The sequence below is a fragment of the Cricetulus griseus genome, chromosome 2 (assembly GCF_003668045.3).
Source record: "Cricetulus griseus strain 17A/GY chromosome 2, alternate assembly CriGri-PICRH-1.0, whole genome shotgun sequence".
Lineage (NCBI taxonomy): Eukaryota > Metazoa > Chordata > Mammalia > Rodentia > Cricetidae > Cricetulus > Cricetulus griseus.
Window position 1 is genome coordinate 293,498,174 of NC_048595.1, and position 26,740 is coordinate 293,524,913.

Below are 26,740 nucleotides of genomic sequence, written 5' to 3' on the forward strand. Positions count from 1 at the left end.
ACTGTAATCAGTTCTAGGAAAAACTGAAAACCCACATAGAGAGAAACCTTTGGCACATGCAAACATCACTGATTTCACCGTGATCTCAGAGCTCCTCAGAAACTCAAATTATGGGGCCTCGCCTCCCCCAGACCTGTGGGTCAGAAACCTGGGCAGGAAGTGGGCAGCCTCAGGGCAGCTCTGATGTCCTGTGGGCTTCCAGCTGGTGCCTTTCCTTGAGGTCACTGGGTGTTGGCAGTTCCACCATGGCACTAGTCATGAGTTGGTGGATACTCACAGTTAGTAATCATCACAAGACTGAAAACCAACTCTGTGTGAGAGAGGATGACAGATACAGGGGTTTCATTCAGCCCAACCTGGCCCTACCTGTGACCTGCCTCTCTGCAGACTTGACATACACCTTCCCCTATATCCCTGGTTTTCCACCCATACCCCACCACATACCCTGCCTGTACCCCTTGACATTCCACCCCTGCACAAATCAACCATCTCACCATGGTGTGTGCCCCGAGTCAGGAATTGCATACATGCCAAAGAGGGAATAGATGCTTCCAGAAACAAGTCCTGATGGTTAAAGGAGGCATTTTCAGAAAGTGTCTTAAGAAGACACTAGGAAGCTGGAAGACTTGAGTCCTACTCCCTGACACACATGCTGGCTAACTTGTGCATACAACAAGCAGAATTCCTGTGTAGCCAGCATGAGCTAGTTACTACCAGGGTGGCAGTTTGCTTTTCTATATGTGCCAATGCAGGGTCCCTGTAGGGGGCAAGTGGGACCCTTGTGTTTCCACTCCTTCACTGTGTGTACTTCTTCAAGCATCGGCGCAGGGTCAAGAGTCACGCATGCACAGGCAGGGTGCTAAGCCTGTGTGGGCCTCATTCTGCAAACGTTCATAGGTAGTGAAGGCTCATGTGCTACCCAAAGATGCCCAGTAGGAAAGAGCATCCAGCCCACGAGTAACTTCAGAACCTATGGAGATGGGGAGGAGAGAGCAAGCCTGGGATTCACTGCTGAAATAGGGGAGCAAAGTCAGGGTGCAGGGAGAGGGCCTGAGGTGTACTGCCGGGAGGGAGTGTGGGCCCAGGCAAGGAAGTAAGGCACTTCCAGCCTTTCCAGGGATGTGGTCTTGATAGCTACCGGGACTTTAACTTTAATGGTCATTGTAGGTAAACAAACCAGTCCACACACATCAAATTAGCAAGCAAAATGTAATTACAGTGTGTGTGTGTGTGTGTGTGTAGGGGTGAATATCAGGCCAGCCAGTGGTAGCAGGATTTCAGGAAACCACCACACCATGTTTGCCATGGAAGCCCAGGAACTCAGGGAATTCTGTCCTCCCTGACTGTTTGGGACCAAGCCCAGAGGAAACGAAGCTATGTCTATGCTAGACCTTCTCATGGTGTGATTTCACATTGGCTTTTCATCCAAATCCACTGGACTCAGAACTGAGCAGGAATGACCCACTCTGATGGTCTCTTTCTTACTTCTTAATAAAAACCTTCTCTCTAATAAAACCAGCACTCTGGGGCCCGCAGTGTCCTTACATACAAAGGGAAATGTGAACATAGAAAATCAAGCTTGGAGATGATGGCCATCCATGCCTCATGCACACTCTGCAGTTCATGGAAAGAATTCATTGTCAATGCAGAGTGGTGAAGGGCAACAGCATGCCCTCTTGGAAGAACACAAGGCAAGATGGCGTGTGCACACGGACTGTGTACCGGGCAGCTCTATCTATCCTTCATGACATTTCTGTGTCATCAGATGTGAGTTGCTGCCCACTGTGAAAATGCCAAAACAGCAAAAGGAAGTTTAGGGGCTTCCTTAGTAATGGACTTTGTTTAATTGCAAGTGTAAAAGTACTAATAGAATGAGACAGGAAGATGGTCTCGTCTGGAGGGCACTAGATAAATGCACGTGCCTCTGGAGAGCCTCTGGAATGCCTTACTATCCACAGTGGATGCTACTCCCTAGCTCTGGTGAGTGGCCCCCACTGATAGTAAGGACTTCCCATGAAGCTACCTACTGCTCTGAGCTCAGCTACCACGACTCTTCACTGGTGTAGACTTTCTTGCACGTCAATGTAAAGAGTGTTCTTTCAGTTCTGAGGTGTTGTTTATGAAATTAGTACAGTTGTTTTGAGAGTCAGTACTGATATATATATATATATATATATATATATACATATATATATGTACATATATGTATATATATGTGTGTGTATTCTCTCTCTGATATATACATACAACTTTATATAATTTCATACAATATATAATACTTTATCTGTGCATTTTTTTCAATTCACATGTAAGCAATTTTAAAAGTCAGGCTGGGCCCTTTGAGACGATCCTGTGTCCATTCTTTCCTTGGCGGTTTCATGAACTTGCGCTTTAATTTCTCCTTCATGGGTGTCCAGGATGGGATAGTGGTCTCAACACTGGATCTGCCATGAGGAGACCATGAGGGCTCCAGGACCTACATGTCCCACCAACATTTCGTGTCAGTGTTTTTGATTTGGAGCATGCATGGGTGTGACATCTCAGTGATGTTATAGTTGCCGTTTTCATGATGACTAACGATGCTGCTGCCCTCTTTTTTCTTTAAGTGTTCATTGCTTAGTTGATGGCTTGCTTTCTGAAGTCTCAGTGAGTTTTAGATTGGGTTATTTGTGGTTTTATTGATGAAAAGAGCTGGGGGTCTTTGTCAGATGTGTGTATTAGGAACATTCCCCCAATCTGTGGTTGCCTTTTACTTTTAAATTGCATCTTCGGGTTGATTGTTTTAAAATTTAATGAAATCTAATTTGCCCAGTTTTTTCCTCAGTGGTCAGTGTGTCCCAAAGACAAGGTGGGGGCAGTGACATGGTGGGGTACTCCTAATGCCTATTTTTAGTCTTTACATCTCAGGTTTTGTATTCATGTCTGTCTCATCTCACATAATTAACGTGTAGTGTGTGTCTATTCTCTTTACTTGGTCCACGGTCATCCTGGTGCTCTACTGTCATTTCGTGGGAGAAGTCTTACTCCCCTGTGAGCAGATCTGGCTCTTTGTCAGCATCAGTCAGGTAAACATTCCAAGTCTGTTGCTAGTGGACTCTTCATCCTTCTCCATGCCCCCTAACCATGGAGCAATGCTCCAGGCTTCATTTAGATCTTTGGACTTTCCTTATTCATTTTAGAGTCCATACATCAGCTTCTACTGAAGAGTTTCTTCAGATTTTGATAAGAAATACATAATATCAGTAATTAATTTAGAGAAATTGACTTGCTAAAGCTCCTAAGTCTTGTTACCCATTTACATGCCGTACTTCTCTCCATTTATTTAGTTAGAAGGTCCCCGCCCTCAGTGGGACCAAGATCTGTCCCTGATGCATGATCTGGCTCTTTGGAACCAATTCCCTATGCTTTGTTCAACCTTGATGCAGGGGGCAGGAAGAAACTTGATGTGCAGTGCTTTGTTGATTCGCATGGGAGACCTTACTTCATCTGAGAGGAGATGGAGGAGGAGTGGATGGGTGGGGGAAGGTGGAGGAGAGGGATCAGGAGGAGAGGAGGGAGGGGAAACTGTGGTTGGTATGTAAAACAATTTTAAAAACTGAGAGAAAAAAGTTCCTTTTCAGTAATGGCATTTAAAAAATATCTTGTACCTCTCATTATGAATTTATTTCTAAGTATTTTAGCTTTAATGTTATGGCAAATGACATTTAATTATCTTTATTTTGTGATCATTTATTCATGGTATATAAGACATGAATGATTTTTGTACATTTATGAGTAGTTTATAGATGTTTTAGGATATTTTATGTGTACAATACTGTTGTGTGTGTTTAAAGACTTTTTTTTTATTTCTTTCATTACAATCTTTATTATTATTTTGTTTTTACCCTGTTGCCTTGCTCAGGACCACTCGTGGAATGCTATGGACATTTAAATAATATGTCCTTCATTTCTTACAAAGCTTTTCAGATTCCCAGTTTTCTAAGAGTTTTGGCATTTAAGCAATAAAGTTGTTCACCTTAATGAAAACAAATAAACTCAGTCTTGTCAGAATATTGGCTGCCCTTGAGGAACAGCACCCTGACAACCTCTGAAAGGGTTAGTAACCTTTGCCTGCAGTGTTCTCAACACCTCTCCAGTTTTGCAGGACAGTGAATCCTCTTCCCCAGGACTTGTGTGGTTCTACTGGCACCCCTTTTCTTGAGGTGGTGAAGAAGGTCTGCTAGCTCAGGCTGATGTAATAAGGCTTCATGGATGCTACAGGCAGTTCAACTTCACAGATACATATGTTTCTGGAGACCTAATTTTCTGATCTATAGGTGACACCTTCTTCAGGTGTCTTTGCATGATGGAAGAGGCAGATGAATCCCCTCTGACTAGACCAGCTCTGGGTTCTGCCCTGTGACCCAATCACCCCCAAAGATCCTGTTTCCTAGTTTTGGTTTGTGGATTTGGGGACATACGCAGTGCACGTATGTACACACACACACACACACACACACACACACACGCACGCACGCACGCACGCACGCACGCACGCACGCACGCACGCATGCGCACACATGCGCACACATACACACACCACACGAAGCCTCATGACCAGGTAAATCTACTTTCTCCATGATTTTCTCATCTTCCTTATTTTTTTTTTACTGAGTCAAATTTTTGGAAGGATTAATTCAGTAAAAAAATGCTTTTATGCTGAAAATCATCTTTACTTGATTTCTTCTTCAAACCCAACTTAGAAATAAATAAAAAAGATAGAAGTGGATTAGTCCTACCAGGTCTAATTAGCTGTGGGTTAAAGTAAATGTGATGAACATTGCATTTAACATTGAATTTATTTTACAGTGTAGCAGGAACTCCAAGAGTGGCCTGTGCAGATCTCTGCATGGGTCAGGGCCTGGGAGGAGCCAGGAGGGGAGGTGACCACATTATGCATTGCCTTCTTGCTTTGCCTTCTATTTATGAAGGTCTTACTCATTTATTAAAACATCCTCTGCCTTCATGGTGGCTTATCTTACAAGAGAATATGATTGCATCTTTTAGTAGCCTTGAATTTCCAATGTGCAAGCAGATTGTCAGCTGTCAGCTCCAATTATCTTCAGCAGCCTAACATTCATACAAGCAGGATTTCATCTGACTCGGCCAGAGTAGTTTTGATATTTTACAATATGTGCAACAAAATTTAGTGTTTTTTTTTCAATTCAATTTCACTTTGCTCATGAGGCTCTTTCAAATGTGACATAAATTTCTCATAGGGACATTTCAAAAATTTTCCATTACCCATCCCATAGACACAGTATGTCCTTGGAATGGAACACCAAAAATTTTTTGTGGCCAGATAATCACATTGTACATTCTATGAACTAATGAAAATTTGAAGAAGTGCCAAGCAAACCTTAGCTAAACTGAAGAGGTCTGTGTTGCCAAGCTACGCATACAGCCCAGCTGCTGCTCCCATAGGCCATTCCATTTACTCTCACAACAAAGGTTCAAATGGTTCCACAGAGAGTGTCAACTGTCTTCAAAGATAGTTGCCTCAACCCCTGTGTTACTTGCCCCCTTGAATGGCTGTCAGAGCCTTGAAGGGATTTGGGAAGAAAGGCCAGTGAGTGTTGATTTTTGTTTCCTGAAAACTTCCTGGTGGTAGATGGGTAAAGGCTTCGTCAAGCTCCCCATCAAGCTCAGGGACATTTCATTTGTGTATCTACATCTGTTAGGTGCACCCAGAGTGTACACAGAAAGTGAAGACCGTATGGGAAGCAGTACAAAGTGTCAGCCAAGGCCAAGTTCTTCATTTCTCTTTTGTGTTTAGTGAGCTTGAATGATCCCCACATGCTGAGCTTATCTTACAGTTGTCTGTTTTGGGGGCTGTTTAGCTTCCTTCTTTGCCATCCAGTTGTCCTTCTGAAGAGCAGCATAGGGAGGCTATCAGTAAGGTGCCCAGAGACACACAATGCTGTGGCATTTAGACATCCAGAAACTGTGTTTGGTAACGTAGTCAGTTAACAGATCATAGGCGCTTGTACAGAACTGGCCTCAGAATCACCGAAAGAGCTAACGTCTATATGTATGTGGCTTTCTCTGGTTTAGTGTATCTAGAGACATTAATGCACATGTGAATCCTGAGTATTCTTTCAGCCCTGCAACAATGAGGAAATCTTACATTTACAAAACCTAGTCCAGTTGGTGCCTGCAATCTTCTGGTCCTAAGAGCATCACCTGGGCTAGGCTCTGCCCTTTGTTCCACACCTGCCACCTGTGGCTGGGGAAGCACTGAGGCAGAAGCCCTTGCCCGTCAGCTTCCTCATGTCTTCCTCTGACATCACAGTGCCCCATCACCTTCCTCACTTCTTCCCCTGACATCACAGTATTCACCAACTTCTTGTGACAGTAGCTGGTGCCTCCAGAGCAGGCTTAGACACAGTCATCATGTCCCACTTGCCAAGTTGTAGAGATTTTCTCTTGTGTGTGGTGTACTTAGCTTGAGTGGAGCCTCTCCTTGCTGTCCTGTGAGTGTATGGTGGCCACTCTATGTCATTGGTTATTTTTCATTTATTGGTTTAAGTCCCATTTTGACTATTGGGAAAGCAGGTGTGTATGTATGTGTTTGTGTGTGCGCATACATGCCAGTTTGTCTTTTGTCAGATGCCCTTGGATGTAAACTAGTGGTAGCTAAAGACAAAGAAGAAACTGAGTCTCTAGCCTGAGAAGAGATGACTTTGTGCACTGCTGTCCATGCTCCCTGCAGGGAAGCAGGTGTTTCCTTCAAGGGAACCTGGAGACAATAACAAGTGTTTCTCAGGGAGCGTTTGTGGGCTTAGGGACACACAGTATGGCCACCTGAAAAGAATCACATGTTCTTGTCCTGTTGCATAAAACATCCCACCTCACAGAAAATGGATGAGGAGGTAGGAGGGGTCCTCTTGTCTATCCTTAGGCCTGGTTCCCACTACAGTGCTGGGACAGCACACAGCATCTTTTAGCTGCGACTGTGCACCAGTTACCAAGGCTAGCTCTGTATGCCTGCTCACCGCCTGTTTATTCTTTCCCTACAGCTTCCTCCTGTGACCAGGAGCACCAGTCAGCTCTTGAGGAGGCCAAGCAACCCAAGAATGACAATGTAGTGATCCCCGAGTGTGCACATGGAGGCCTCTACAAGCCAGTGCAGTGCCACCCATCCACTGGTTACTGCTGGTGTGTGCTGGTGGACACTGGGCGGCCCATTCCCGGGACCTCCACAAGGTAAATGGCACCTGGGAAACTGAACACCACTCCCCTCCTGCCACCCTGCCACCAAGTTCTTTCTACTGTGGGCTCACTTCCTCTTAAATTCAGTGTCATACTCTGTGTGTGACAATCACAAAGGGACTCTGTTCTCTGTTCCCTGTGCTTGGGCTGATTAGGAAGAGTAGTTACGTCCCTGGGATGGGAAGCTATCTTTAGCAGTCAAAGGCCACCAAGCACAAAACAAAGAAGGGTGGCTCTAAGAAAGAACGTTTGGGCCACATAAAAGACTAAACACACACCCTTTTGGTTACTGACCTTAGACACAGAGGTTAAATGTTTAAGAAGCCAAGGAGGCCAAATGCCTTGAATAGCTTTCAAATAGAATGTAATATTTGTATCTAGAAATGGTCATTTAAAGAGACGAATCTGTAAGTCAAGAGAGATCAGTTATTCATAATTTGCTTGTGTTTTCTGTCAGTTTGAGCCAAAAATTATGCTCTGTCAGAGTCCCAGCAGAAGATAGTACGTATGTACCTGGGCAGGGTGTTCCTGAGTGGGTGCATGTACCCAGTGGGGACCTGTTAGCAACCTTGTGCCCTTTGACTTTGATAATTTTTTTCCTAGACTTTTAAATGTGCAAATGTTTTTTCTATCAGAGGTTCAAGCTTTGTGCTCTATTTTTATCCCCAGTGCCCAGATGAACACCAAAATGCTTCCTAAATTATTCAAGTGTTAAAGCTAGCTCTCAGTGGGAGGCACTGGTCACCATAGGCCTCAAAGAAGCAAAATACAATAGCTGAAATGACAATGGCTTCATCAAGACAAGTCCAGCCCATCCCGGTCCCCTCTAGCTCCTGAGTGAGGTCATCTTCCTTAGGGGTCTGGTTTGAAGATTGTAACAATGTTATGACATCACAGATGATCCTGGCAGTCAACACCACCTTGCCCTCACCACATTGGAGGACAGTGTGTGTTCTCACTGGCCCAGCAAGCTAAGACCATGAAGAGCCCTGGGACAGCTTTAGGTTTGGAAGCAAGTTCTTGGGTGGCTGATCTAAAAACGCCACTGTTACCAGATATGGATATGGTAATTCGTTGTTTTGTGTGTAGGTAGAAGGATGAACTTACTGTTTTGCTGAGCAGCCTTTCTTGGAGGTGATCTTGCTGCATATTGAGCCTCTGGCTCCTTCACTATGCATCACTTGGGGCACCAGTGGGCTCCTGTCAGCTGCAGCCTTGGCCTCACCTCACACTTTGAGCCTGGAGGAGAAGCGTCCCTGGCAGATGTTTTCCTAGAGTTGGCCAACAAAAATCCTTGCAGAGTAAAAACCAGCACTCCTCCAGCTGGCTCTGAAACAATGAGACCAGCATTTGTAATGCTATCCCCAGAGAACTCAAGAGCAGTTTAGATTGTGACTGAGTAGAAAGGCAGACACTCTCTTTCCTATGTGCAAATGTTCCCTGGGTTTCAGGCAAACATGACAGCCTCAGATCCCTGTGTCCATGTTTGCCCAATGGAAGGTTCAGGAAAGGGCTCAAGCTGAACCAAACTGGAAGGGCTGTTCAGATGGTGGTCCTTCCTCTGGACTATCCTTTTTTCCATCCACTAAACAAAAGCCAGGACAGGGTGTTAGATCTGTTGGGACTGGAGTTATAGACAGTTGTGGGCTGCCATGTGGATGTCGGGAACTGAACCCCTGTCCTCTGCAAGAGCGGCTGATGCTCTTATTAATCTTTCTCCAGCCCCAAGGGAGTTTTTCATCTTGACAATAAGAGCAACTTTTCCCACTGAACTGATAGACTTGCTCAATTGCAGTCTCATCCCTAGGCTGTCACCAGCCCAGCCAGAGAAGGGAGTCATTTACCATGCTTCTTCCATTGAGCACCAGGTCAGGGCCAGGTTCCAGTCTAATAAACTCGGCTTTGTGAGAAAAAAAGATGATGCCACCTGCAGCATCCAACCATCCTATACACAGAAGTTGACACCAAGGCGGAGAGCAATTCAGAGGTGGGCAGGGGCAGGGCAGCCTTGCTAGTCACTGGCTGGCCAGCCTTTCTAGTCATGGGAGGGTACAAAGTCCTGGGGAAGATGAGCCTGTGGGGCAGAGGTAACATGTGGGGTGCAAAGGGTTCAGCTGGAGCAGGGACAACAGAGAGTAGAGTCAGGTTCACACATCCCACAACGGCTCTGATGGACAGTGCTGGCCTCTGTTGTTGCAGTTGGTCAGAGGTGGTGAGAACACATCCTGGCTTCCTTTCCTTCATTTTCCTTTCATAAACACTTGGATGATTTGAATGTCCTCAGTGTTCCAGTCATCGTGCTGGAAGATGGGGACTCACTGAATGGAGAGGACAAACACCAAGGCTTCTGGAGGGAAGCAGCGGGTGGTGGTGACAGAATGGGTCCATGGCTAAGCCTACATGAGGAAATGTTTTTGATGATGACAAATCTGAAGGGCACTAGCAAGAACAGGGACTTGGGGCATGGAGAAACAGAGTAGCTGGGTAAGGCCCCCTGAGATTATGATACTGGAGTGAGACAAGCAGGACTCAGGCCACATGGCAAAGCCCAGAATACTGACCAGAAGGGAGAGAATCACCAGGCAGCCTTTGCACAACACTGGGCAAGACAAGAGTATTGCTGGAGTTTATTGTCCCTCCAGGTCCCACTGCTGCCTCAGCCCCAAATAAGCATACAAATGCTATATTAATTATAAAATTAATTATAAAAATTGTTGACCGATGACTAGGGCTTCTTATTGGCTAGCTCTGTCTTAACTATTAACCCTTTTCTATTAATCGATGTATTTCCACATGGTCTTGTCTTCCCGGAGAAGGGTCCAGACCTGTTACTCCTTTGTGGTCTACATGGCATCTCTCGAGGTCTACCTCTGCCTACTTTTCTCAGAATTCCTCTAGTCTCCTAGTCCTGCCTATTTTCCTGCTTCTACTGGCCAAACAGTGTTTTATTCATCAACCAATAAGAGAAACATACATACTTAAGGACATTCCCATCAGGAGAGTGAATCAGGCCTCCTGGGAAGCGCTGGCTTGGACTTGCCCTAGGTAGAGCTCACTCAGTATTTACTTTTCCTGTCTTCTTTCGTACTTCCCCATAAGGACACCTTGACCTTGGAAACCAGGAAGCTACAAATGTCAAACACTTTGCAGCTTATCAGCCATCTCTCTGTCCTTGAGTAGCACACAGGAGTAAGGTGCTTCTGTTGTGGACTTGAGTCAAAGCCACAAGCCCTGTGCTCTCATCATCCTTTCAAAGCTGACCTTCCCTCTAGAGCAGACTGTCAGGGGAGTAGTGGCTCTTGCAGATACTCCTGCCTTTTGTGGTCAAGATTGGCATTCTGACCACATTTTGTGTGACCCTGCATGGAGTTAGGGCACACCTGACAGGCTCTGCTGCCAGGCCTAGTGGCACTCAGGCTAGAGGAGGGGCAGACTTCTACCTGGCTGCTGGCCAATAGTATCAGGGATTTGGAGGGGGCTATTGGATTCCTTGTGCAGGCTGACGGCCAGCCGCTCCATTAGTGCCAGAACAGGCTTCCTTTTCACCTTTGTGAGTGCTGGCTCAGGCTTTGTCCACCTGCCTAGTGCTGCAGTCTGGCCTTGAGACAGCCTCAGTTTGTGACCCCAGTGCTCTGCACAGTGGCTGTGTGCATGTGGCCATGTGGTCGTGAAATTGCTCTTCTCCATGGCTGCAAGCCTAGTATCTGATGGGCAGACATAGCCAGGCAGTGTTCTTTGTTTCCCTTGTGTGAAGTAAGTGCTGTTGAAAGAACAAAGGTTATTGCAGCCAAGTTCGCTTTGGTAAACCCATGAGCCCCTCTCCAGATTACCGTTTCCACACTGGCAAGCCGTTCCCTGGTGCACTTTCCAATGAGCAAAACACAGTCACTTAAATGTGCTCTTCAAATTTCAGTACCACTGTAAGACCCCGAGATAGCTAAGCCCCAAGTGAGAGCAAAGATCAAACGAATTGGAATGGAACTACAAATGGCCCAGCTCTCAGACTGTGTGAATGACATGAACACTGGAAAGCAAGCTCAGCTCTCTGACACTGTAATACAGTCTGTGCCTCAGATAGGATGGGACTTTGGGCTTGGAACACATGCTCACTTTTCTACAGGTCACAGGTCACTGTAGCACTGTAAGCCCTACCTTACCCCTGACCCTCAGGCACTGCCTGGCACCTGGGATGAAGCTCTGCTACCCAGGGCATTTATTGTCTCTAGATATATTGGCACTCAGGAATAGTGATTAATGACTGCTGAATCAGCCAGTTGCATTCCTCATTGTCTTCAGATGCATTTTGGCTCCTGTCTGATGCAATGTGGTCCTGGGCAGCAGAAGCCAACTGAGCAGGTTTCCCTCCACCCCATTGTCACTGCCCTGTCACAGAGCCTCTATGTTCTCAAAGAATGTATTCCAGTGGCTTTGCGGAAGGAAGTGATCTTTCAGCTGTTTGCCAGGGTGCATTGGGGACACTAATTTTAGAAACAACATTCTGGGAAGATGTCACATTTGTGTGAAGAGGGCATTGGTTTCTCTTGTGTCAAAGCTGCTGTTCAGGGGAGGAAGGCAATGGTACAGTGGCCCTGGTCTTGTCACAGCTGGGCTGCACTACTACTGCTTGGGTCTGATGTCCCATCAGAAGTTATTTATCTTGTATTATTCATACCATAGCATATCTTATTGTTTTTGGTTTGTGAGATTAAATTCCTATGTAATCAAGGCTAGCCTTAAAGCCACTACATAGCCAAAGGTACCTTAAACTCTCTAAAAAAATTGTGGCCGGGCATTGGTGGTACACACCTTTAATCCTAGCACTCGTGAGGCAGAGGCAGGCGGATCTCTGTGAGTTCCAGGCCAGCCTGGGCTCCAGAGCAAGTGCCAGGATAGGCTCCAAAGCTACACAGAGAAACCCTGTCTCGAAAAACCAAAAAAAAAAAAATTTGTGTGTGTGTGTGTGTGTGTGTGTGTGTGTGTGTGTGTGTGTGTGTGTGTGCCTTTCCAGCTGTCCACTCCACCTCACTGGGATAGACCTCACCAGCCCTCCTTTGTCCAAGCAACCCCTTCCCTGACTGCACATTGAGAGTGTGGTTATCTTAGTTAGGGTTTCTATTGCTGTGAAGAGACACCATAACCATGGCAACTCTTATAAAGGAAAACATTTAATTGGGACTGGCTTACAGTTTCAGAGGTTCAGTCCATTATCATCATGGCAAGATGGCAGATGTGTTGCTGGAGAAGGAGCTGAGATCTCTACATCTAGAACTGCAGGTAAAAGGAAGTGAACTGCTTCACTGGGCATAGCTTGAGCATAGGAGACCTCAAAGCCCAGCGCCACAATGGCACACTTCCTCCAACAAGGACACACCTACTCCAACAAAACCACATCTCCCAATAGAATCACTTCCTGTGAGCTTATGGGGGCCAATTATATTCAAATTACCATAGTAGTATATGGTACAGAAGGAGGAAGTTGGTGATCTCAGGTACAGGATTCTATGCTACTCCAGCACTCACAAAGGCCTGGGTCAAGGGCAGTTTCAAGGAGCTGTTGAGCACTATCAGAGAGGTTCATCTGGGTTTGGACCAGAAACATTGAAGAAACAAGTACCTCCAGGTAGAAGGCATGGGCAGACCTGAGCCATTCTAAGAACAGATAGAACCTATAACACCTTCTTTCCTTCCTTCCATTTTCTTCTTAAGCATTTGGACAAATTTTTGGAGCTCCATGGGTTGTATTGAGAATTAGCCAGTCTTTCAGTGGTAGATCCCTGTGGGCCCTGAGTTCTGATTCTGGCTCCTTTCTGAAGATAGTCAAGTGGCCGAACCCTTGCCCCATGCAGGCTCACAATCCTTACTCCTGTGCATTTGAAATCCCTCCAGGAGACTGCTGAGCAGGACATCTGCTTTTCATAAAATCACAAAGCAGAAGATGGGTTAGGTGGGTGTTCAGGAACCAGTAGACAAGACTCTACTGGAACTTGATTAAGGGTAAACGCTTGGCCATGTGAGGTGAGCTGTAGGCCTCTTTGTCCTATGGTGTGTGCATGTAAGTTGATCCAGAAATGTTCACTTAAGCCACCCAGGAGCTAAACCACAGGACTGTGATACTAGGATGGATCTCGTGGAACATTCTGGGGCTAAAGCTGTACATAACATGTTAGATGTGAGAAACTGGAAACGACTCCAACTCAGGGTCTCATTCCCACTCTTTTCTCTCTTACCCCTTGGCTCCTAGGTATGAGCAGCCCAAGTGTGACAACACAGCCAGAGCTCACCCAGCGAAGGCCCGGGACCTATACAAGAACCGGTCCCTGCAGGGTGAGTACAGCATCCATGCGTTCAGGCAGCTCTGTGACCAATCAGGACCACATGTAGCATGGGATGAGGAAGCTGACACTTCTGTTTCCCCGTGGCCTGGTGGACACTGTCTTGTGGCTCCACTGAGAGCCTGAATGCTAGCAGACATGGGAGCCCATGTAAGAAACAGGTAAGACACGTGCAGATCTCAGAGCTAACTCAGACTTGGCAATGTGGAAAGGGCTGCCGGTATAAGATCAGATATGTATGAGAAGAAAGAGAAAGTGTCTCCAGCGTGAGCCACCATGACAAAACTCTGAGGAGTTTCTGCAAGGCCTCCAGTTACTCTGGACGGGCATCCTGATGTCACTCTTTATTGAACTGGCGTTCCAAGCTGGCAGTGGCTTGAGTAAACACAAACACATCTGTGTACCAAGTGAGCTCAACTGCAAGGACTGTTTCAGATTAAACAGAGAGTAGATTTAAATTCACAATGCATCAGAGCTTTTGCTGGAAGACACTTCTCAGGTGTTTAGTTTCCTCAAAAGGCACACTAGTGGCTGCCTATGACATGTGAGGAACAAGGGCCTTGGTAGATAGGCCTACACTGATGTCACCAGTGAACTGGATACCATAAGCACCATATTTGGAAGAAGCTTGCTGCTTGGTTCTGTTGGGTTGTTTTCGCTTTAACTGCCTATAGACTACGAATGTTCAGTCCGAGACTCCAGGCTCTGACTGCTACTCTGTTGTGTCCTCCATGCCAGACAGGACCAGTCTGGTCTCCTCTGGTCAGGCTAAGTCCTCCTGTAGTAATTCTCTGTGCTTCCTTCATAGTTTGGGCTGTATTGACAGAGAGGGTAATTTTGAAAGAAAAGAATTGTGTTCCTGTGTACAGACAAAAAGAGAAGGTCAGAACATCCACATTTCCATGCCAACCAATGGTACCATATAAGCCCTACTCACCACAGAGGAGCAGGTGTCTAGCCCTGCTATGGGAAAGCAGGCCACGTTCTCCTCCCAGTGTGGACCACATGGTCTGGCTAGTAGTAGCCTACTTCCTGCTCTCATGATCTAGACCTAAGCTTCCTGGGGGTTCCCACTCCCTGTCCACACATAGGTTCAGGAACCCATGGGTGACATCTTCAGGACATCATGTACTTTTCTGTGGATAGCTTCCTGCTTCCTCTTCCTGCTTCCTGCTTCCTGGGTCAGGGCTGAGACACAGAGGATGAGGTTCAAGGCAGATCTGTCAAAGACTCCCTGCCTGGGACCTTTGAATATGAATGCTATATTCTTAGAGACCTCTCAGCTGGTCCAGAGGCTGTCTGGCCTAAAGAGTTCTTTCCCACAAGTATAAAATCAGATTTTGTTTTGAGGTAATTGCTCATGTATAGTCTGTTGGCTTTCTTCTCCCTGTGCAGTTAAGGATGGCCTTGAATTTCTGGTCCTCCTGTTTCTACCTCACAGGAGCTGGGATTATTAATTTGTTCCAGCATGGAGGCTGAAATCAAGCTTTTGTATCAGTGGACAATGTGGTTTTTAAAAAATATGATTGCTGGATTTGACTAGTCCTTATCATATCTTATAGAACTCCATTATGTCCTCTGGCCCCAGTGCCTACCTTGGGGAACCCAAGACTTATTATTAAGACATACCCATGGCTTCTAAGCACTGTGGCCTTCCCCCTATGAATAGCATGTATTACTGTCCAGTAAAGCTTCCATGTGCTCCTTTCACAGTAGGATTGCACACTTTAGGTGGCAACTACTCTTGTTTCAAAGACTGGGTTGGTAATAAATTTGGTGAGAACCCATGGCCATCACTATGGAGAACATGACAGGTGTCATTGTTTGCCTGTCTGACAGTCGGAAAGAACTTACTCTGAGAGCAAGCATTCAGCATGTAGAAGAGGTCTCTGTTAGAGCCAAGGCAGTCGCTGCACCTTGCTGGCATAAGGAGGAAGGACTATGGCTCCTCACAGTGGAGACACTGCCTCACCATCCCTCAACAAACCCTGGAGGGGCCAGTTACTCTGCAGTCCCAAGATATTTGGGGGAGTGCTGCTCACAGCCACTTAATAACTCTCATTATTTGGAAATTATTATCCTTATTAAGAGAGAAATCAGGAAAGCCTTAAATTAACTCCAAGATACAGGCTCTTCTTTGTCAGGGGGAGATTTTTTTTTTCTCTGCTGTAACCCAGCATCCCCTGGGTAGGTGATATTTCATGTGGCACACAGCCTGAGGGGTGAGTCTTCTTCTGTGAAGACATGCTCTCCCTTCTGCATTGCTGGCTGCATCTTCCATGTCAAGCTGGGAAGACTGCTTGCACTCCTCACCTGTTTTGTAGCTCACAGCAATTGACAGCAAGTGATGACTCAGTCTTTGAAGCCCAACGTTTTAGCAGTGGGCTACATGAGAGAAGGTGGCTTTTCAAAGTTCTTTCATGTTATTGGTCTCTATGTCAGGTTGTCTTACAGCCTGGAGAGAAAGCTAGGTCAGTAGAAAAGTAAATGAAGCACAGAGCCATCTTTCCCTCTTTGGCAAATCTATCTTTTTCCCACTTCTAATGAAAATCCCTCATGGGGGTAGGGTGGGGCTAGAGAGGTAGACCCATGCTTAAGAACACTTACTGCTCTTACTGAGGACACAGCTTCAGTTCCCAGAACCCACACTGTCTGTTACTCCAGCTCCAAGGCAATCTGATACTCCTGGGCATAAATGGCACCTGCACGCATGTGCACATACCCACACACAGACAGACACAGGCAAGTAATTAAAAATAAATTTTGATCTAAAAGGAACTCACAGGTGTTTTAAGCAATGTACCTGCCCTGTTACTCCATCTACCCCACTCTTCTTGTCCTTGTGCTCTCTTGAGCCCAAAGAGCTATTTGTGAAGAATGTAGTGCTCCCCTTACTGAGAATGTGCTCCCTTACTGGAAATGTGCCCCCTAACTGGGAATGTGCTTCCCTCATCACTTGCCTTCCAGGGACCCCCACCCCCGCCCACCCCTTGCTTCTGTCAGCATGCACCTGCCAGGGTGCTCCCATATACCTGGGGCTTGAGATACTTGGTGAAGGTGTTGAATTTCTGGTTTTGCTTTTTTCCTGTACCTCAGAGAGTCCCTTGGGTGAGAACCAGCACCCCAATTCCATCACAAAGCCCACCACTGTGACAGAATAAGGGATCACGCTTCTTTTCCTCTTGCTATCTTCTGTCAACCCAGCGTTGAGAGACATTTGTCAATTTCAATTAGCACCAATCTCTTTATTTTTTTTAATTTTTGTTTTGGTTGAGATAGTTTTGTTTTGTTTTGGTTTGGTTTGAATGAACCTCTGACTCTTCATGTTAGACTGGCATCTAACTCACAGTTGAGGGTGACCTTTAAACTTCTGATCCTCCAACCTCTGCCTTGTAAGTGCTACAATTGCAAGTGTGTGCCGTGCCACTTCATTTAGGTAGGCAGAGCCGGGGGCTAAACCCAGGGTCTGGTTCGTGTTAGGCAAGCATTCTACCAACTGAGCTGCATGCCTTGCCTGTGGCATGAGACTGTAAAAGGATGAGCATTTCCGGAGTGGGGAGGGTAACTGACCCTGGAAATTCACCACTTCTTTAGACCTCAGAGCTCTTTTCACCCAGTGACAGGAGGAAGAGGTTCAGGAGTGTCTTCTCTGCTTGGCAGCCTACAGCAATTACAGGTGTAATTATAACCTTTGACTCAAACACAAACCCTCAAGTTGCCTTCTACCCCTCTCAAGCAATATTTTAGCACTCTTTTAAATTGCTTCAAAATTAATTATGACTTTCTGAGGCAGCAGAAAATGATCTTCACCTCGCCCTGGGTATAGCTTAGCTTGTTTCCCAAAGGTAATTAGACCCTAAGCTATGGATTCTTGCCAGGTATTGCATGACATATGGGGAGGTTGGTGTTTATCTTTCCTGCACAGTGGATGGGCAGCCAGCAGACATCACCTTTTACAGCCAGAGGCTTCCATGACAGTGAAAGGTGTTAATGGTTCTCTTTCAAAAAATTAAATGTCAACTTCCATGATTTCTGCTGTCAGATTGAATGCTGAGTTCAGACATGAGTTGACTGAGAACAAGGTGCCTTTATGCTTGTTTATTTATGATTCATTAAAAAAAATTGAGACTGGGTCTGATCTAGCCTAATGATGACCTTGAACTTGTTATGTAATGAAGGATCACCTTGAATTCCCCATCCTCCTGCCTCACCTCCTGGGTTCTAAAATTACAGACATGTGCCATCTCACCTGGTTCATGTGGAGAAGCCAGCCCAAGGCCTCCTGCATGCTAGCCAATAACTCTACTAATTGAGCTGCAGCCCCTACTGTGCTTTAGAAATAATCCTCTAAACTTGAATATATGGGTGAAGTTGTGTGTGTCCCTCTGTGCCACCCCCCCCACACACACACACATAGGCATCCCGTGCCAGCCTCCTTCTACCAGGTGGGTAGGGAGGAGTTTGAAAGCAGTAGAATGCTCTGTGAATGTGGGCTTCACTGTTGGGTGACTTTGTGCTCTAGTCAGTGAGTGACACAAGCCAGGATATGGTTTCTGCATGTGCTAAGGGTCCTTTCTAAATGGCAATGATTGATGGTGAGACTTGGGTCTCCATGATGTTAGTTTCTGATTACTGGTCTTGATGACTAAGTGTGAAGGCAAACCTGTAAATGAATGTGATTGACGGTCTTTCAGAAGACACCTAGATGGCAAAAAGTGGGCATTCAATTGGTTCTGATGAGGAAAGACATTTGTAGGTCCAGCCAGTCAGGAGGTTCACTTCATACCTTCCTCCCTAAGGCTTTAGGAATAGGAGCAGCAGGGAAAGAAGCCAGGAACAGAGAAACCCAGTGGTTGGGAAGAGGTGCAATATGAGAGCCATATCTATGGGGACCTTCTGGATGTCATCTCACAGGTGTGTTATAGGAAAGAGCCTCCTCGACACCAGGGATAAAGGAGAACAAACTTTTTGTTTAGCCCTTCCTTCCTTCCTTCCTTCCTTCCTTCCTTCCTTCCTTCCTTCCTTTCTTTCTTTCTTTCTTTCTTTCTTTCTTTCTTTCTTTCTTTCTTTCTCCCTTCCTTCCTACCTTCCTTCCTTTCCTTGCTTCCTTCCTCCTCCTCTTCCTCTGTCTCTCTTCTTCTTCACCGAGTTGTAAGACATGAACATTTGGCTGAAGTAAAACGATGGAGAAGACTGAAGGAGGAATACCATGTACTACTTGTCAGAAGTCCTACTGAAATCTTTATTGGAAGAGTGCACTCTATTGATAGTTATTTTCTGGTTTTTCAGAGAATGAGGAGAAATTCTAGGCTTGGGGAAGACTATGAGACGTATTCCCAGTAAAATATGAATTGACAGGATACAGAAAGAGATATTTCCCCACTAGCCTGGAGGAGAACTAAGTGATAGGTGCCACACAGAGATTGCATTTATCAGTCCCTGACTGCTACCAGGTCCTGAGTGAACGTGAACTGTGACATTTTCTCCATTACTTGATGAACTAGAGGAGCTCCCTTCCCCCACAGGGTTCTAAGAAGGCTGAATGCACAGGAACTGTAAGCTTAGGACTGGGAGGGGTTTGGAAGGTGCAGGACACCCAGAGTGAGCACTCCTAGCATCCTATCAACAGATCATTTACTGTTTTCATAAATTAAGGGGAACATGGTTGCTGACCCTACTAGGAGACAAGCCCAGACAAGCCCCTGGGAGAATCCCTCATCCCTGCTACCAGGTTTGTGGTGTTTACTAGTGACAAAAGAGGCTCATCAGCCTACAGGCATAGACTTCATCTCAGAAAGAGGGCAGCATTCAGACCACACACTGCTCCTGGTATGTGCTTTATAAACAGCAGGGCCAGCTTCACTTGACAGTGTCCTATGCTTTTATGGACCTTCTCAGTTTACTGTTCTGCTGTCACTACCGTGAACATCATCCCAAAGTGTGAAAACACAGCCTTGTAAATAGCTCAACACCAGGCTCAACTAGGCAACTACCTGTGATTAGTGGTAACACACCAATGACTCTGCAGCATGTCATCCACAGGAGTGCCATGATGTTTAGAGAGCACCTAACTGTGGGAGGGGTTAGGAGGGCAGGGAAGGTTGCACAGCAGGGTAGGAATCATACTGGCATGGTGGGACACTAGGGAGATCAGGCAGACCAGAAGGAGCAGGTACACCTCTGCCAGTAAACATCATCCCTGGAGCAGGCCCAGCCCAGAGCACTGCATGGTTCTGGAGACAGCAGCAGAATTCAAACACATTCCCCATCCACAATGGATGCCAAATCAGGAATACTGAGATACACTGACAGGGGGTGTTTAAAAATGGTCAGCTTTCAAAAAACATCTAAATATTCTAAAGATCTATTGGTTTTGATTTGATTTCTTGTTTCCCAACACTTTAATATAATAAATACCTTGTTCACAAGCTACCCATGGATTTTCCCAAGTAGCCTAGGGCCCAGTGTCCAGTAACACATAAATCGACAGGATGCGTATTCAACAGAAAACCCTATGAGTCCTGGGCTGTGCTCCACCAGCCATAGTAGCTGCTTAGAAGAATTGTGTTTATCTCTCTGCTGAGGCAGGTACATGGCCAGATACGTGAGAAGCTACTTGACCCCAGTGCCTTGAGTGTAGTGTTTACAAAAAAAAAAAAAAAAAAAAAAAAAACAAGGCAGAATGAAGTGTAAGTCACCATCAGTCCTGGAAGAAGCATCATCTGGACAATTCAAAAGCATAAACAGAATGTCAGTGACAGCTCCAAAACTTGTGAGAACACACTGTCCTCAGACAGCACCAAATATGCTTAATTGTTGCTAAACAATCTTTATTCTATTACAAATATTTCCTGCCTCTTCATTAAGGTCATTTATCTAGAATAACCCAGTTGGAAGAAACGGCCAGATTGCTGCCCTCTGACCTTAGTTCGCTTCATCCATTTAGGCTTTTTCCAAAACTAATCTAGATTTGCTAAAACTCAACCACAGCCAAGTTAAAAGCTCCTTGTAATACATCATCTGTTCAAAGAATCTCAGTAGACAACTTAGGCAGAATGTACCAGCCAGAGACATTGCCGAGGCAGGTAGTTGAATGACATCACTGCTCAGGTGCTGTCCCATCCACTTTGATTTTTGAGACAGTATCTCTCACTGGTTGGAAGTTTACCTATTTGACTAGTCTGCCTGGCCACCCAGCCTTAGGGATTCACTTGTCTCCACCTCCCCAGTCCTAGGGTTACAAGCATGTGCTGCAACACCTGGCTTTATTACAGAGGTTCTGGAGAGCAAACTCAGCCCTCATGTTCTTAAGGCAAAGTTTACTGACCCACACACTCCCCATTTCCACCTTCTTCACTTTTTGTCGTTTTATCGTGGGCCCCAGCCCTAACTATTCTCACCAATCTCATTTAGCTCTCTTGGATGGCTCCTGAGTTGGTCTTATTTCTGGAATGATTTGGATTGCAGGGGGTCGTGACAGACTTCAAGTATCACATGCCCCAGGCTGGTCAGCGGTGCAATAAGGTGACACCATTAGCTTGTCATGTTGGCTGCTGGCTCTCTTCACTGACTGAAGCCACTCAGACACTGTCAGTTTCATCTGCTGGCACCCTTTCCATCCCTCTAAACCTCTTCATTGTTTTTTTTTTTTTTCATTCTGACATCAAGCTTTCAATTTAGTCCCCTTGTGCTTTGAATCTAGATGATCAGAATGCTATCCCTTCTTTTTGTGAGTTGTTCCTTTCTAACATTGTGTGTGTGTGTGTGTGTGTGTGTGTGTGTGTGTGTGTGTGTGTGTGTGTGTGTGTGTGTGCAAGAACATGTGAAAGAGAGAGGGAGGAGGAGAGGGAGAAGGGGAGAAGGAAAGAAAAAGAGGAGAGAGGGAGTGAGAAGGGGAGGGGAGGGAGCAAGTTCTGAGGGTTCGGGGTGTGAAAGAGCCACCTCTGCTTTCTAGGAGCTGGGACCTGGACACCAAGATCTTAGGTTCATTGCCCCACAGTCCATGTCCTTAGGCAAAAAAAAAAAAAAAAAAAAGCAAAAGCAAAACAACAACAAAAACTATTACAAAATCTTAGAGAATGGGGGCCAGGCATTTATTAAAATCTCCACTGAATATGCTTGGGTAAAATTCTTAGAGTCTTTTGTCCAGACTCATCAAGATAGGAACAGTTCAGCTCATCCCCAACAGTGCCGAGTCAGGTGCCCCAGAGGGAAGGCACAGACATTGGGAGGTGAGTCACCTGCTGAAGGAAGTCCAGAGGTGGAAACAGGCCACACCCAGCTCCCACAACAGGCAGTGATATGAAAAGGCCCCACTGGTGACAGAAACTGGGTTATATTCTTTCTATAACTTTCTCCAGACCAAGACTACAGTGTCCACCTGCATAAACCTGTGACAGGCAACAAGGACACTCCTGTAGCCAAAAATGGAAGGAAACAAGGTTTATAGTCAATAATAATAGCAGAGCATGGGAATTTCCAGAAATTTTTTTCCCTAAGAACAGGATTTAATTGTTTTTCTAGTTCTCTTCTGACATCGTGTCAAACTGAGGGCAGTCTTACAGGGAGTCCTTTTCCCTGACAAAGGGTGAAGTGGCTGCCCCTTAGGTGTTAATTGGCTTTCAGGAATTCCTGAGGTGATGGTCTGAGGCTGTGTTCCTGCTGGAGTCTACCAGGAGTCTATCTTTTTCTCTCTGTTCCTTGCTATCTAGGCAGCTTCTTGAGCGTGTGGGATCCCCTTGTCCCTAGACCACAGTTCTCACTCTGATGTCATCAAGGTCCCATAATGTCAAAGAGGAGCTCAAAGCTCAGGGCCTATGATGCCAGGACACCTCTGGGGCAGCTCTGTGTGCTCAGCACAGAGGCTTACTGCCACTTAACACCATCTTGTTAGATAACAACCACTTTCTTCCTTCCCTGTCCCCAGCAAGGGGGAAGTTGGAAAGCAAGGCAAGTTGCTCATTCAACGCAACAGGAGTTTTATCTCTGCAATTTTTCTAATGGAGAACTCTTTCTGAAATAATGAGATGAATAAAGCAGACACCAAGGTAGAAACACCCACAGCTCCATCACTGTCCCCTCCTCTGGTCTGGCCATGACACGCTGCCTGTTACCATCACTCTTGATTCTTGAGACAGCAACTCTTCTTGCACAGGTGGGTTTCCCAGAATGCACCAGCCCTGACAGCCTGTGTGCATGGCATCTGGAAAGCCATATAGCTTTCTTCTAAGTCAGTAGAAGTAGAGTTGTTTCATGACCACAGAATCATCAAGGACCTGGGCTACAACCCCCCTTCCCTGTGGTTTTGCCTCTTATATTGAAACCTCCACAGCAAAAGGGAGAAGAGGAAACTTTAAGAATTGGTACCTATAGTTGCAGATGGGACAGTTTCTGGGAAATACTCATGGGTCCTCCAGAGGGGACAGTGTTTCTTCCTTCTCTGAGGACAATGTAGGCATGACGTGGAGATTCCTGGAAGCCTTGGCATATGAAGAACAAGTTACCATGAGTCTTTCCCAGAAGCACCTAGGAAGAGCAGGCTCAGATTCCCACCACTGCTCTGTTTCCATACAAGCTCCTATGCTTGGAGTGACCTTTTAACTATCAAAGCAAAACAGAATAGGAGGAGACTCTGCAGCAGATGAAGGGCATACACAGTGCTCAGACAGACCCTTAGGGGTTGGGAACTTCCAGATTCAGACCTTGCCCTATTGAGGAACTTGTATTTTACCCCCTGTCATGGTTGGAGATGAGAAGTGGGTAATTACATTTATATTCATAATTTACATTCATAAACAACCATTCGGGTGCATCGTGAGGATGTTTGAGTTCTGAGACCTTCACGGAGTGACCTGAGTCAGTTCCTCAGCTGCTAAGGACTGGGAATGCTGAGCTGACCTTGAGTCCAGAGAATTCCTAGCTTGTACCATGCTTGTGCTCTGCAGGACACATGGAGACCAGGACAGAGGTGTAACTGGAGGTTTCTGTCCAAGAGGTCGTGCCCCGTTCCTGCCACCCCTCGGCCCCAAATAAGCACACAGAGACATATTAATTATTAAACTGTTGGCCAATGGCTAGTGCTTCTTACTGGCTAGTTATGTATATTAATCTAAGTATTTCCACGTGGTCTTATCTTAACAAAGAAGGATCCAAACTTGTTACTCCTTCCTTCAATACATGGCTTCTCTCTCGGTGCCTCTCTTCCCAGCATTCTCCTCGTCTCCTAGCCCTGCCTATTTTCCTGTCTGGTTAGTGGCCAATCGGTGTTTTATTCATCAACCAATAAAAGAAACACATATACAGAAGAACATTCCCCATCACAGAGGGGTTAGCTAGATGTTATGTGGCCCAACAGGAATGTCATGCTCTGAAGGTTATGCTCAGCCACATCTTGTTGCCCTTAGGACTCTGGGTCTTTTACCTTGGCATTGGCTCTTGATAATTTTATTGTTCAGTCTTCATTCTTTACATATTAAAAGTAAATAGTGTGTTCTTCAACTTGGTAGCAAATGCCCAGTTTATGCACCGTCTTCAGAATCCCAGTTTTTTTTTTTTTTTTGAAGCCGTCAATAGCTGGGCCCAGAACCCGTACAAACAGTGTGTGCATGTCCCCACCAATTGCAACCCATGCAGGCCATTCACACCTATCCACTCTACCTGTCTGCATATCCTCATCTTCCAGGTGTACACCCCATCTCTAACTCACCCCTCCATTAAGAAGCAAATGACCCAGAGCCAACAAACAGGTAGTATGTTGCTTCAGACACTCGCTTAAGGGAATACTTCTCCAGGCCATCAAGAGTTCAGCATGCTGCTTGGGAACACCTATGGATGAGGGAAGCCTGGGACCAGCTGCACTGGCTGCACCTTATGCCTGGTCCATTACAGAACCTGAGCAGACACAAGACTGGGGAAGTTGAGCCGTGTTGTAAGCTTGTCCTCTTTGTCTGTGATGCTCTCTTGCTGTCATTTGTGGCTGTGAAAAGGCTACAGGACACTCATCCTAACACTGAAGTTGTCATGACTGGAGCCCTGTTGTCAGACCAACCCAGACTCTCAACATTCTTGTCAGGCCCATGGTCTGAGCTCACCAGGCCTCTGCACTATTGCTGCAGTTTAAAATAAGAGATACGGAGAATACACTGGCCCACCACACAGTCATTTTCGCCAGACCCAGTGATTGGTGCTGCTCCTGTGACAGGAATGCCGAGGAGGGGAGTCTGTTCTGATGACAAGCTGATGAGAGTACAGAGCCCGGTGATACCAGTACTGCTCAGTGTGATCCAAGCCAGGTACAGAAAAGGCTGAGAATGTTCCTCGCACATACAGAAGCCAGTCTCCGTCGCTCCACACTCACGGTGCTTGTCTGGAGCAGGTGTACCCAGGTCCTGCTGCATCTGGGACTCCGTGACTGATGACCAGCCTACCAGGACAGGGTGTGAAGCAGACATGAGGCACATGTGCCAAGATCCTGCAGGCTGTGCCATATTTTCACCGAGAAAACAGAGAGCCTGGTGATGGTGTAAACATTAATGAAAGGAAAACGGTAGCTTCCAGTTTCTCCATGCAGTGGCTGCTTCCCAAATAAAACTCTAGGGGTCTGGAAAGCCATTCAAGTTATTAACATAGCCTATAAATATAAATAAGCATGGAAGCATGAGGTGACAACATGTGGTTCAGAACGGACCTAAAGCAGTGAGTAGGTGTGTGACAGTCTAGGTAATGGAGTGTGGAGTAGGGCCGGGGAAAGTCTGTAGGAGATAATGGGGGGGGGGAATTCCAAGAGAGTCTGCTCGCAAACGCAAAGCCAGCAGCAATTAGCCAGGATGAATTACCCCTTCATTTGTATCATATCCCTTTACCTACATCCTCACTCTCTACTCTGACTGGCTTTTTTCACAAGGTTTCCATAGGGCGTAGATGAGTGGAGGCTTTGGTTAAAAAACAAAACAAAACTTCTTGTAGTACTCTGCTCTTCCTAGTACCCTCTCACATCTTCGGCTCACGTGGCATCCTACCAGCACTGGCCCCCATCCAGGTACTTGCTGCTGCAGATGACTTTCACTGCATCCTATGCCTGATGTCCAGGTTTGGGTATATGCTATCGCATTGCTGAGTGTACAGGCCAGAAAAGACCTAGGACAGAGGGTCCAGTCTCACAGTTGGCCAGATGGTGAGGAGGTGCCAGCCAGGTCTTTAAAAAACACACACACACACACACACACACACACACACACACACACACACACACACACACACCAACAACAAAAGAACTCTTCTTCCTTGATGAAGGTTCTCTTGGCAGCTCTGCTACTTTGGAAGGGCTGTCCTGGGTGGCTAGCACAGTGTATTCTCACCTTGTTACCTCCCTTGTACTTGTGCATGGTGCTTAACTTTGTCCCTTCTCCTGGCCACCAGGATGTACTCACTCCATCACCAAGATTCATCTCTGGTCTTGACTTCATATTCTCTGACGTGTGCACTTTGTATCCACTGTCTGCTTTTGATTCTTCTTGAACACAAATAATCAAGATGAGCAGGTCTCCAGCCCTTATCCTTTTGTGATTAGCCCTCCATTGTATGGGACAGCTTTGACATCCCACACATGGTTGTCGGAGCATTGGGGCTCCTCCAGTACATGGGCTGCTCGAACTCTGGGCTTCAAAGATTTAATTAAATAGGCCAGCTGTTACCTGGGAAATTTCAGTTTGCGATATATGGACCATCTGGCGAGTTTCCACAGGAAGGAATCCCTGCAGCCAAATAGCACCTTTTACATTAACAACACTTTCCTTACTACAGCCCTGGGGAACCAGGCAGGCATCAGGAAATGAGACAGATTGTTCTGACCTTCACTGAGCAGACACACCACTAAGTGAGCAGTGGAGTCTGAGAACAGAGTCGAAGGCTCTGGGCCACTGAGTTTTAAGGTGGAATTCTCATCTTCAGTCCATGGTCCACCCAAATATTCTTTCTCTCTGATGCTGCCACAGAAGCATTCTTGTGTGTAGGAAGCTTGTCCCTCTCTGCCCCCCAGGTTCCCTTCCTCAGCCCTTCCATGCAGTAGCCTGATTAGGTTGTCATACATTGTAAGAACATCCAGTTCTACTCCGCAGGCAAGCCTTGAGTCTCTGTTTTTGAGTTCTCTGGGGCAGGAT

The 26,740-nt window shown here is 46.1% G+C and overlaps 1 protein-coding gene across 2 annotated transcripts in view; it reads left to right on the forward strand.

Moving 5' to 3' along the window:
• The window catches only part of Smoc2 (SPARC related modular calcium binding 2), a 126,172-nt gene that overhangs the window by 88,185 nt on the left and 11,247 nt on the right, over positions 1-26,740 (forward strand). For both annotated transcript variants that reach the window (XM_027401161.2, XM_027401162.2), the window contains exons 8-9: positions 7,059-7,245; positions 13,493-13,575. In XM_027401161.2, the coding sequence (XP_027256962.1) occupies positions 7,059-7,245; positions 13,493-13,575 (270 nt within the window). The remainder of the gene's footprint in view (positions 1-7,058; positions 7,246-13,492; positions 13,576-26,740) is intronic.